At 44.6% G+C, this 12,244-nt stretch overlaps 1 protein-coding gene across 2 annotated transcripts; it reads right to left on the reverse strand.

Annotated features, from left to right (window-relative positions):
• Positions 1-297: 297 nt before the first annotated feature.
• Positions 298-4,892, reverse strand: SNRNP35 (small nuclear ribonucleoprotein U11/U12 subunit 35). Of its 2 annotated transcripts, XM_075533936.1 has the most exons (3): positions 4,743-4,891; positions 1,753-1,851; positions 298-1,445 (listed from the first exon to the last, which is right to left on the reverse strand). In XM_075533936.1, exon 3 carries the CDS (start codon positions 1,440-1,442, stop codon positions 663-665), a length of 780 nt encoding a protein of 259 aa, XP_075390051.1. In that variant the 5' UTR covers positions 1,443-1,445; positions 1,753-1,851; positions 4,743-4,891; the 3' UTR covers positions 298-662. The 2 variants fall into 2 exon arrangements, with proteins under 2 accessions (XP_075390051.1, XP_075390050.1); XM_075533935.1 differs by lacking the exon at positions 1,753-1,851 and having other exon boundaries at positions 4,743-4,892.
• Positions 4,893-12,244: the final 7,352 nt, after the last annotated feature.

A 12,244-nucleotide genomic window follows, 5' to 3' on the forward strand; every position in this document is an offset into this window, starting at 1 on the left:
AAACACATCCTTTGATGCACACGTCTGCAGAATAAACTCGGAGTGGACTGTCCTGTGTTCCCCAGAAAGGTACGTTGGCCAAACCCCAGGTGCCTGTGAAAGTGACCAGCAGCAGCTGGGGGGGAGAAGCTTGTTGCTCAGCAATGGGAGACCAAAAGGACAGCATGTGCCCAGACAGAGCTCCGAAGGCAAGAAGGGGCAGGAGAGCAAGACAAATGGAAATGGGACCCAGGGACAGCGTGGAAAGAATGCTGTTACATAGGGATCACAATGTTATCAAAAAAGGTGTGAACACTGTTGAATAGGATACTAATTTATTCAGTAGACTGCCACCCAAGCTACAATAAAAGAAAAACAGACCAAACTAACAGAAAAAAAGGTGGCCGTGTGACAACAGGCTGCCAAGGAGTACCCGTGTACCTGGAGCCACTAGGAGTGGAGGGAGGGGAAAGCGGATTAAACCCCTTGTTAAGCCCTGGTGTGTGGTCCTTGTTCTGGCAGTCACGGGACCCACAGAACCGAGAGGATAAACCCTTCACGTCAGTGTGTGCACCTAGAACCAGGGTTCTAGACTGCCAAGATGACATGCTCTAAGCCCCACCCTCGGCAGTGCCACATATTCAACCACAAGGCTGGCAAGTTGTGTGCAGACCGTGAGGTCACTATGAGTAGCCTCTGTCTTCATCTTCCGTTTTAGTGCTGGGCCTCCATTTGCTTCTGTCCCTCTTCTCCCTGCCCTTGGGCCTGTCCTCTCGAAACTCCCTCTCTCGCTCCCAGTCATTTTCAGGCCAAGCCCTGGCTGCCTCTCTCTCCTGCCACCGCTTCTCCCGGCCCCTGTCATGGTCCCTTGGCCTGGAGTCCCAGTGTCGTTCCCGGGACTGTGATCGTTCCCTCCTTTCCCGTTTCCCCTCTCGGTACAGGTCGTTCTTAACAACAGGCAGATTGATAGGTTTTCGAAAAGGCCGGTCCCGTCCCCCAAACCTCAGCTGCCCAGATTCCTTTTTCCCTCCGAGCCCTCCTCCGAGCCGCCGGGGAATCCACCCTTTGAGGGTCCTTTCCAGCTCGTAGTCCACAAATATCTCATGCTGGTCAATGACCAGACCGTCCGCATCTCTGTAAGCATTCAACAGAGAGCGCTCCTCCTTGTATTCTATGAAGGCATAGCCCTTGGAAAAGCCGGTGACCAAGTCCCTGACCAGCCGAAGCCGCCGGATGTCACCGTATCGGGAAAACACTTCCTTTAGTTTCTCCTCTTTGGTTTGCAAGTTGAGTCTGGCCACAAACAGGGTGAGCATGGGATCTCCTGTGACACCTTTGTTGGGGACATAACGGGCCAGCATCGCCCTCCAGACTGCCCGGTCGTGGGGTTCTTCGTCGGTGCCATCGATGCTGCCAGCTTTGAGCGGGTCGTACTCCTTGGCAATGGGCATCCATTTATTCATGTTCTGAGAAGGATAGCAGCAAGCATTAGGTAATGTCTGCTGTGTACCAGGAACCCAGTAGTTCTCCCAGCAGCCCCATGGTTCTAAGCAATTACTCAGCCCTTCCTGCCAGCACAGGAGGAAGAGAGCCCCACAGAGATAAAGGTCTCCAGCCAGTAAAGGGAGTCAGCAGTCACTTTGAAAGGCAGGAAGTTAGGAGCAGACGCAGATGGTGTCCGCTCCTCCACCCTCCTCTCAAGACACAGCAGAGAACAGTGGCTTTGCATGTGGACTGTCCTGCTGGGTCCCTAAGGCATGGCAGGACCCTTACCAGAGATGCAGCCCTTGGACTGTGATGGCACAGGGATCAAAATCAAAACTCTCTTCCCACGAGGGACTTTAAGATGGTCGTAGGAAAACCTGCCTAGAACTGTGAAAAAATGGCATTGAAGTTTTTTTAAAATATGGCATTTCAAAAACATCTACACTACCAGGAATTCCAAACATGCCAACTGTTGGGGGTGGGAAATTCCTGACATAAGTACATCTAAGAACGTTTGTTTTGGTTTTAGTAGGAAAGATTCATGGACTGTCAGGACAGGTTCCGTCAGAGATGCTCGGCTGCACAGAAAAACGTTGGGAGTTTTTACAACAGATAAATGGAATATGGGATTTCATCCCTGCTACTCGGTTTACCCCTTTGATTATTTGAGAATGCAATGCCAGGGTCATTTTAGCCTAGTCCAGTCCAACTGTCATCCCTTCTGACCTAGGTTAACTGTGTGACTTTGCTGGAATACTAAGGTGCTTGACCACCTCAGACACTATTAATACTTCTGTCACACACACACCCCTGTAAAAGGTGGAGAGTCAATGTTGGGAGGTATTATTTGGCAACTTGGGATCAGTGAAGTAGATTTGGTCATCCTTATTCCTAATAGCAAAAATAAGCTATGGGAGAGGTGCCATTTGCTTCATGTGGGTGGGGCTTGGAGCAGGAATTGGATGGACCAGAAGAACTTCGGAAGTGGGAGATGTGGGACCAGAATATTCCCAGTGGTGGGAACTGTATAGGGAAAGACAGGGAGTCAGGGTACTTTCAAGAAAGGAGAAGGAATCCTGACTGGTGTTAAGAATTAAAAAGGGTTCAGAAAGGGGAATGAGAATCCAACTCCACACCAGCCCGAGGCCAATTGCCATAAGACAGAAGTCAGACGTGCCTCTACCTCCTCCTTCCTTTATCATTTCCTGACATCAACCATCTCTCCCAAGGTATCCTATTGCTCTGCTGGATTCAATAACTCATTGCCACGGTCACATACATCTCACTGATAATACTTAAGATTATAGGGGTTTATATGAGAAAGTAAGAGGACATAAGATAATAAGGGTTTGTACCCAGTGTCTCTTCTCAGCCATTCTGGCAGGCATGCCTCTCTCTCTCTGGTCCTCAGCCTCTAAGCTATGTGGTCTCTTGGCTTCTGTCTTGTTCCATGGGCCAGGAATCCCACTGCTCTACCTCACTGTCTTGGTGTTACTCCTCTGCTCTGTATCTTGATCCCAGTGCTGCAGCCTCTGGTGGCACTGCGCCTTCAGACAAGGATCTTCCATGTTTCTTCTCTGGTGATACTTCTTTCTTCATGGTCAGAGAACTCCCCTCGCTGCTTCTGAGATGACGCTCATATGCCCAGGGGAAAGGGAAAACTGACCAATCCCCTCGATTAGGGTGTTATACACCTTAGGTGCATAATCCTACCCAATCATATGTGGGAATTACAGAGACATAGATAAAAGGACCACAAGTAATTTCACTTCACCACACCAGTGCATAGAAAAGTTATATTTACACTAGCTTGTGCAATAGTTGGATGACAAAGTTTGGAAGACATTGTAAAAATGACCAAAATGAGACACAGAGACACAAAGTAAATACATATGTTGGGGGGGGGGGGGCTGGGAACAGTACTAATAGACTTGTTCATTATAGTGTTATTCACACACTTTCCCATTGTTAAAAAGTCAGTAAAACCTGGTGTGCCTGTATTTATTATACATAGAGCTCCAGTTCAAATGAATATCTGGAGGGAATTACAGAGGGATACATGTGAATGTTCTATGAACTTCCTGATCTGCATTCTTCTACCAAAGATGAAATACCAAGAAAGCAATGCCTTTTACCACTTCTCATGACTCCTCCCAACAAGGGTTGCCTCTGATGTAGCACTCTTTCCAGATTTCCTCTGACAATCTATGGATTTGCAGTCTCATCGTGCTTGCTTTCATTTTGGCCTTTTGGAAATGGTGTGGTTATTTTATTACTAAAGCGTCCTGGTTAAGTGTTGGACTGCCACCTGTAAGTCCACCGTTCAAACACTGCCAGCCACTTTGAGGAAGATGAAGCTGGTGGTACTGACTCACAGTCTGAGAAACCCTGGTGAGCAGTTCCACTGTGCCCCATAAGCTGACTAGGCATGGGGATCGATTTGAGAGCACCCCGGCGAGCAGCAGAGGCTGGGGTAACAGTGAGGCTCTCTGGAGGCAACTGGCTCTGGTCTGGGCTTACTGGTTCTGATCTCTCTACCTCAGCTGGCTCACCCAGACTGCACATCGCAATCTCTGTCACCGCTGTGCCTGGCAAACGCCCAGGACAGCTCTGTAGAAGGCTTTTTCCAAAGGAGAAGACGGTTTTTGTCTTCTCGGGAGAGAAAGCTTCCACTTTATGCTTTATGAGGCAGATAGCAACCCCAAAACCACAGAAAGGAGGGGGTCTGCGCAAACCTCAATGCATGCTTATCTTCTGGAATTAGCAGGAAGGTTGAAGGGGTAGGGTCGCGTTGGGAAAGTGAAAGAGAACACTGGCTTGGGAGTCAGAACATCCACAATCTAGTATTTTGTGCTTCGGGGTTCTTAACGATAAAATGTAACCGGATATCACCTCACCGGTGTGAATTACTGAGAAAACGTCAACGAAGTGCTCTTTAGCGATAATTGGTGCTACTAAAGTCACACCTGCCTACCGGGTTTCTGGATTAACTTTCCGGCACTTTACACCCAATGGCGAAACAAAACTGAACCCCCGACCCAAGTCCGACAAGCATGCGCAGTGGCGCCAAGGAAGAAGTTTCCATAGAAATACCTGGACCCCAAACCCCCCATATGTACCCGCCTTGGAAGCCGGCCCTCAAGGCCCCGAACCTTCTGGGAGACGCAGGATGGAAGGGGACTTCCTTCCAGCCCTCCTCTTCACCCCCACTCCCCTCAACGCAACTCCAAAAGGTTTGCCAGGTTTTAACATGGCGGCCCAAACTCGCGCAGACTCACCGTCCAGCCCGAATTCCCTTTTCTTTCTCGTCAGCGTGGCCCCCGCGCTCTCGGAGCGCTTCACCTCCCCTCAGGCTGCCTCGGGTTTCCTTTCCCACAGGGACTGGCGCCGGGTTCCGAGAGACAAGCGAAGCGACTCTTCCGGTCCACCTCAACGGGACCTTTACTTTAGGAGGAGCAGATTCGCCACAGGCGCTGCTTTGATTTTTTTTTTTTTGCTTTTGTTTTAAGGAAAATAATTAAATATATCGCAGGTAAGTGGAATAGGGTCTCGAGGAAAATTAGCTTTTTACTTTTGTTTCATTTTTTATGCAAAGAGCAAAAGCGCCAATTTGAGCAGATTTGCATTGAAAGACTGTCGAATGTGCAGTTGTCTGGAAGCTGCTGAATTGCTCTCCGAGAGCCGAGGAGCCCTGGTGGCCCTGTGGGTGGCGCAGTGGACTGCAAGGTGGGCTCCTACCTGAAAGTCAGCGTTTGAAACTCGCCCGCTCCCTGAGGGGCAAAGATGAGGCTTTCTGCTCCCACAAAGATTGACAGCCCTTGGGGGATGGAGTGGGGGGGGGCTGAGGAATGTTCTAAAATTGATATAATGGTTGCTCAATTCTCCATGATATAATTGAACGTTTGAATATTGAATTGTATGATATGTAAGTTATGTGCCAATAAAACTGTTATTAAAAAATAAAAATAAAACTGTTATTAAATTTTAAAAGATTGACTACCTTAGGAACCCAAAAGGTCAGTTCTACTCCGTCCTATAGGGTCGCTATGAGTTGGAATCGACTTGATGGCAGTGAATGAGAGCTAAGGAGTCTTACTGTTCTCTGATAACATTACGCTTTATTTCTTTAAAAAGGCATGTACCGGTTCACTTGATATTAGACTTGTAAGGTGACCAGATTTTAACACTGGTAAAGTGGGACACCAGTAATAAAACTCATATCCTGGCGAAATAGCCACATGGCAGCTGAAAACCGTATACCCTAGCTTGTCGTGCATTCTTTCCAAAAATCGGGACTTTTTTAAAACGCTGCGGGACGCGGGAAAAATTGTTATATTAGAGGCATGTTTTCAGAGTTTCAATAACCTGTGGATTTATTGTTTGTTTTTCACGAAACGAGAAACAGTTTCTCACGAAACGAGAAACAGTTTCTCAAAATGAGCTCGAAGTCGTTGACTTTAGTCCATGGCAAATACACAACTGAGAGGGAAGGGCAGCCTGCCGGAATGTATGAACTCAGAATTTCTGAAAATTTGCATTTTTAGCAAATTCCCAGATGATCTTTTAAAAAGAGTGAAGAATCTGGAGAGGTATTTTTATGGGCCAGGGAAGGCAGAGACCACAGTCAATAAATAATGATAGGTTGGATAAACAAATGCATTCCAATGATGTTTCATTTTGAGATGGATTCATATTTAAATACAAATGAAGGTGTCAGTGTTTGGGCTGACATACAGAAATGTAGGGATTCCATTAGCATATATTTCATCTTCCCATTTGGTACTTCAAGCAACTTACATGTGATGAGATTTGGACTTGATTCAGTTCCATCCTGAAACTCATTATTTAAAAACCTGCTTTCTAAAATCTGATGATGAGTGTCTTGTACAATTCCTCAGTCACCCATTTTACTGATGAATCTTTGCAAGGAGGTGGTTTCTGAAAAGACTGATTTCATTTTTTTTCCCCCAAGAAGATAATGTTATTTCTCGTTACTGTTGTGGCTGTGGTTGGTTGGTTCTGCACACCAACCAAAGGTTAACTTCCCCTTCGCATTCTTTCAGCTCATGTCTTTAAGTCAATGTGGTGGCTAGTGCATGCGTCCACTGAGAGGCTCCCTTGTTGTTCCCCCCCCCCATCTGCTTTTCCAATTGTTAGGTCCTTTCCTAGTAATTGGATTTTCCTGTCTAACGTAAGCACTCTGAAACTCTCTTTAGTATCCACCCCTGACTCCATCTGCCCCCACTCTCTCCCCTCCACCCCACACATACCCTGATACCCTGAATAAACTGCACTGAAGGCAAACAAAAAAAACTCATATAAACACAGACATCAAACAAGTGCCTGATCACCACCCTTCCTGCAACCAGATTATTTTCCTTAAAACCTTCACCCCTAGGGATGGAGTCATTGGTCCAGAGTCATACGCATTTAAACCAGACGGGGATCTCCCACATCCTTGCTGTTTCCCTGCATGATTTAATAGTCACGACCTAAAAAATTATTTTGAGAACAGGAAGAAACTCATATGGGATGTGCCGCTCAGGAAATAAAGTGTTTTCATAGATAGTCTGAAGAAGGTAGGACTTAGATTATCTGATGCGCCAAATGGGGAAGTCTGTGCTGATGGTACTTTCACGGGTGTGGACATTGACCTCAAACATGAAGTTACATTTCTATGATGAGTAAAACCAACCACTTACTTTGGTTTCCCATTTCCCTTTTTTTCTTTTATACCAGGTGGGTTTTTTTTTTTTTTAGGTTTTTTGTTTTGTTTTGTTTGTTTGTTTTTACACCCAGTTCGCTTTTTAAGGCATTCTTTGGTTTCTGCCAGAGCAAAGGAAGAGAATAAGTACAACTGGTGCCACCACGGCATGCCCGTGTTACATCGCAGGGAGAAACTGGGTTCTGAAATTATTTATGAAACTTTGTATCGTGGGATTTCTTCTTTTTAAAAAAAATTTGGGGCGGAATTTCTTAAGCTTTGTTGTAGCCATGTGCCATGTGTGTCACTGGCTCAACTACAAATCCTGTTCCCAAATAAACAGAAGAACTTGGTAAATTTTGTATATTTAATAATTTCATGATCAAAATAGTTTCTAGTAGCTGGGATTTATTGACCACTTACTATGTGCCAGCCAGTTTTCTCAGCACTTCTCAACAATCTTAGAGAGTCTATCATTATCTCGATTTTACAGTTGGGAAAACTGAGCCCCAGGAAATCATTTACTTGCCTAGAGAACCCTCGTGGCACAGTGAGCCAAACATTGAACCTACTGACTGCAAAGTTGGTGATTCAAACCCACCAGCTGTACCAAGGGAGAGAGGGGAGGCTATGTGGTTCTGTCAAGACGTACCGTCTTGAAAACCCTAAGTAGTTATACGCTGTCCATTAGGGTCACTGTGAGTCAGGAGCCACTCAATCAACTGTGGATTTGAACCCTGGTGGTCTGGCTGTAGAACACTCGTTGGTTCTCAAAGGTTAGTGTGCATCACAATGACTGGGAAGTCTTGTTGAAGCCCAAATTGCTGCCCTGCTCCCAGGTTTTCTGATTCAGTAGGCTCAGGGTGGCACCCATGAATCTGCATTTTTGAGTTTCCTGGTGATGCTGATGCTGTTGATCTCAAAACCACACTTTCAGAACCTCTTCCCGGACTCACTGTTGTCATTTTCACAATTACCCAGAGGGAAAGGAGAGGGAAGGGCTCTGATTACAGACCGACAAAGGATAAGATTTTATGAAAGAGCCCAGAGAAGCTCATTGACATTTTATCTTTAAAAAGAGCCAACAATCACTGACGTTAGAACCCATGCTAGGCCCTTTGTGTGCATAAGCTCACTTCATCCTCACATCAGTGATCAGGAGTAGCTATTTTTATGTCCTCTCCAGTTTATAAAGAGGAACCGAGTTGGGAGGGATTAATTTTTTCCTGTGAGGGGCAAGGCAAGGGTTGCTGGTGGCCCTTTTGACAACCAACTTACAGACTGCAGAGTACATGCCCAGCAAATGCATTGTTAAATTAATGAACACACGGGGAGGGAGGAGGAGGGAAAAAAGGAATATGAGCTGATTCCAGGAACCCAAGCAGAAGGCGCATTTTGAGAATGATGAGGGCAACGAATGTATAAGTGTGCTTTACACAATTGATGTATGTATAGATTGTGATAAGAGTTGTTTGAGCCCCGATAAAATGATCTAAATTAAAAAAAATAATGTTATGGTTGGGGGTCACCACCGCCTGAGGAACTGCATTGAAGGGTCACAGCGTTAGGAAGGTGGAGAACCGCTGCTCTAGACCTGTGGAATCATCATCTCTGTGAAGAGGGCCTGCAGTATGCATTTTGACAAACCACCTCTCTGGTTGGTCAGGGATTCTCATGCTATGAAACCCAGTGCCCTGGTGCCCTGGGAGGGCTTACTGATGCTCCTCTTAATGCACAGACACTTTAATTTTTATATTAAAAGGTTACTTGTAATTACAAAAAAGACAGGAGGGGGGATGAGCTGATACCAAGGGCTCAAGTAGAAAGAAATATTTTGAAAATGATGATGGCAACTTATGTACAAATGTGCTCAATGCAGTGGATGGATGTATGGATTGTGATCAGAGCTGTAAGAGCCCTCAATAAAATGATTTTTTAAAACCTTCAAAAAATAATGAACAGAAGGATCTTTGATGTTTATATCAGAAGTGGAGCTACTCAAAGGAACCCATTTTGAGATGTTAAAGGAAAGACACTGGGTTTACTGTGTAACAAGAAGGTACGAAGCAAGAGGAAGGAAGAGAGGGCTCCTTAGATGGTGAATTTCTGGGGAAATCTTAAATGTCAAGGCAGAAGCAACTTGTAACAAGGACCGTGATGCAGAAAATACTGGGGCTTAAAAAGTAATTCACTGCCATTGAGTTGATCTCCACTCACAGTGACCTTGTAAGACAAGGTAGAACTACCTCTGTGGGTTTCCAAGCCTAAATCTTTTTTAAAAGAACAGTTTTAATGGTTTATAATTCCCATAAACTACAACTCAATAGTTCAGTAATCCTAAAGAAGAGTTGTATAATCATCACATCACTACAATTAATTTTAGAACATTTTCTTGATTCTTGTGCTCATTGTTATTAGCTCCCCATTTCTCCCCAAACTCCCGACAAACTCCCAAGAAACCATTACTTTAGTTACTGGCTATAGATTCATCTTTTCTGGATTTCATATGAGACTGTAAATCTTTACAGAAGCTGTCAGCCTCATCTTTCTCCTGTGGATTGGCTTGTGGGTTTGAACTGCTAACCTTGAGGTTGGTAGTACAATGTACAGCCCCCTATAGCACCAGGGCTCCAATCCTGGGGACCTTGAAGGTATAAAAAGAATTTCAGTAGCACTGAATTCTTTCTGCTGCCTTGTCTTGAGAAGACTATTTCCATTCTGAAGGTGCAACCAGATAGTTTTTTAAAAAAGAAATCAAAATACAATTTAAAAGATGATCATCAATAAAGCCCACATGGAAGAAGCACACCAGCCTGTGTGATCATGAGGTGCTGAAGGGATCAGTTATCAGGCATCAAAGAACAAAAAAATCCTATCATTTTGTGCTCACCTCCTGATATGATCGCTGAAGACAAATGGGTACATAAGCAAATGTGGTGAAGAAAGCTGATGGTGCCCAGCTATCAAAAGATACAGCGTCTGGGGTCTTAAAGGCTGGAAGGTAAGCAAGTGGCCATCTAGTTCAGAAGCAACAAAACCCACATGGAAGAAGCACACCAGCCTGTGCCATCACAAGATATCAAGGGATCAGGTATCAGGCATCATCAGAACAAAATCTTATCATAGTGAATGAGCGGGGGAGTGTGGAGTGCAGATCCAAAGCCCATTTGTAGGCCACTGGACATCCTCTTACAGAAGGGTCTTGGGGAGGAGATGAGACAGTCAGGGTGTGACATAGCAACAATCAAAAATACAACTTTCCTCTAGTTCCTAAATGCTTCCTTTCCCCCCTCCCACTGTCATGTTCCGAATCCTATCTTGTAAGCCTGACTAATCAGAGGAGGTACACTGGTACAGATGGGAAATGGAAACGCAGGGAAGCCAGGGCGGGTGATCCCTCAGGACCAGTGGTGAGAGTGGCAATACTGGGAGGGCATAAGGAGGATGGGTTGTAAAGGGGGAACCTATTTCAAGGATCTGCATATAAGCTCCTCCCTGGGGGACATACAGCAGAAAAGTGGGGGAAGGGAGACGTGGGAAAGAGCAAGATAGGACAAAATAATAATTTATAAGTTATCAGGGGTTCATGAGGGGAGGGCGGAGGGAGGGGAAAAAAATGAGGACCTGATGCCAGGGGCTTGGGTGGAGAGCAAATATTTTGAGAATGATGAGGGCAACAAATGTATAAATGTGCTTTACACAATTGATGTATATATGGATTGTGATGGGAGGTGTATGAGTCCCTAATTTAAAAAAAAGATGATCATGTATTTTAAATGATTACATTTAAATTACTGCTTTTAACAGAAAAATATCACAATACAATATAAAACAAGGGGGCCCCCAAGAGCTCATGAGAAATTTTCATTGTCCTTTCATTCCCCTTTTCCAAGAACTTTTGGAAACTCCCTGGTATGTGGTCTCTTGTAATCAGCTTATTTTACTGAGCAGCATGTCTGCAAGCTTCATCCATATTGTAACATGAATCAGTACTTTGTTTATCTATATAGCTAAACAATAAACACTCCATTGGAATCCTATCCCATTGTGTAACATCCATATTTTACATATGGTGAGCCTAATATTTTATCTTGGGTTTTAAATCACTGATGTTGGTCACTTCTGAACTATAAGTTACTGAGCCACGTGTGAAAAAAAAAACCCAACCAACCACCCAAACAAACAAAATGTCCTGCCTGGGTTTTGTTGTTTTGTTTTTTTGGTGGGGTGGTGGTGGTGGTGGTGTGTGTGTGTTTTTCTTTATATGAAATCCAGGATCGATACATCTATAGAAACAGTAATCATTTCTTAGGGTTATGGCAGGTAGATTTGCAGGGTGGGGGCGCAGAATGGGGAGCTAATAATGAGTACAAGAAAGACGAAAACGTTCTTAAATTGAGTACGGAGATGATTGCACAAGCCTTTTATATATTCAAACCATTAAATTGTATGGTGTCTGAATTATACATCAAAAACTGTTAAATAAAGAACAAAAACGGCCCTGCTTTGGTTATCAAGAACATTATAACCTCTGGAAATCACTTTGGCTTTGTTTGATTGTATTCTTCGGTTGGCTTGTTTGTTCTGCCCTGTCCACTGTTCACCCTTGTTCTAAAGCAGTAGTTCTCAGCCATCCTAATGCCTCGACCCTTTCATACATTTCCTCGTGTTGTGGTGACTCCCCCAGCCATAGAATTATTTTTGTTGCTACTACATGAATCACAATGTAAATATCTGATAAGCAGGATATATTTTCCATTGTTACAAATTGAACATAATGAAAGATAGTGAGTCATCACCAAAACAGTATGTAATTACATATTGTGAAATATTTCTTTCTAATGACAAATCAATGAAATGTTGTCTTGAAGCATGGTGTAGCATGGGTAACAGTCTTCACGCCGGATACTCATATGTGGGCGTATCTGCATGTGGGCAGACCCAGCTAGAGACAGATAGAGGGGCTGTGTCTGGGTTCCTAAGACCATTGGAAATACGGTGACCCCCAGGTTGAGAACCGCTGTTCTGGGCCTTCATGTGGAGACAATGGGGGTACATCTGCTACTGAGACAGCGC

This window comes from Tenrec ecaudatus, chromosome 16, assembly GCF_050624435.1.
Source record: "Tenrec ecaudatus isolate mTenEca1 chromosome 16, mTenEca1.hap1, whole genome shotgun sequence".
Taxonomy (NCBI): Eukaryota; Metazoa; Chordata; class Mammalia; order Afrosoricida; family Tenrecidae; genus Tenrec; species Tenrec ecaudatus.

What these genes read in the sequence shown, in the direction of transcription:
- SNRNP35 (XM_075533935.1), bottom strand. Translation starts at nt 1,442, where the DNA reads ATGAATAAATGGATGCCCATTGCCAAGGAGTACGACCCGCTCAAAGCT.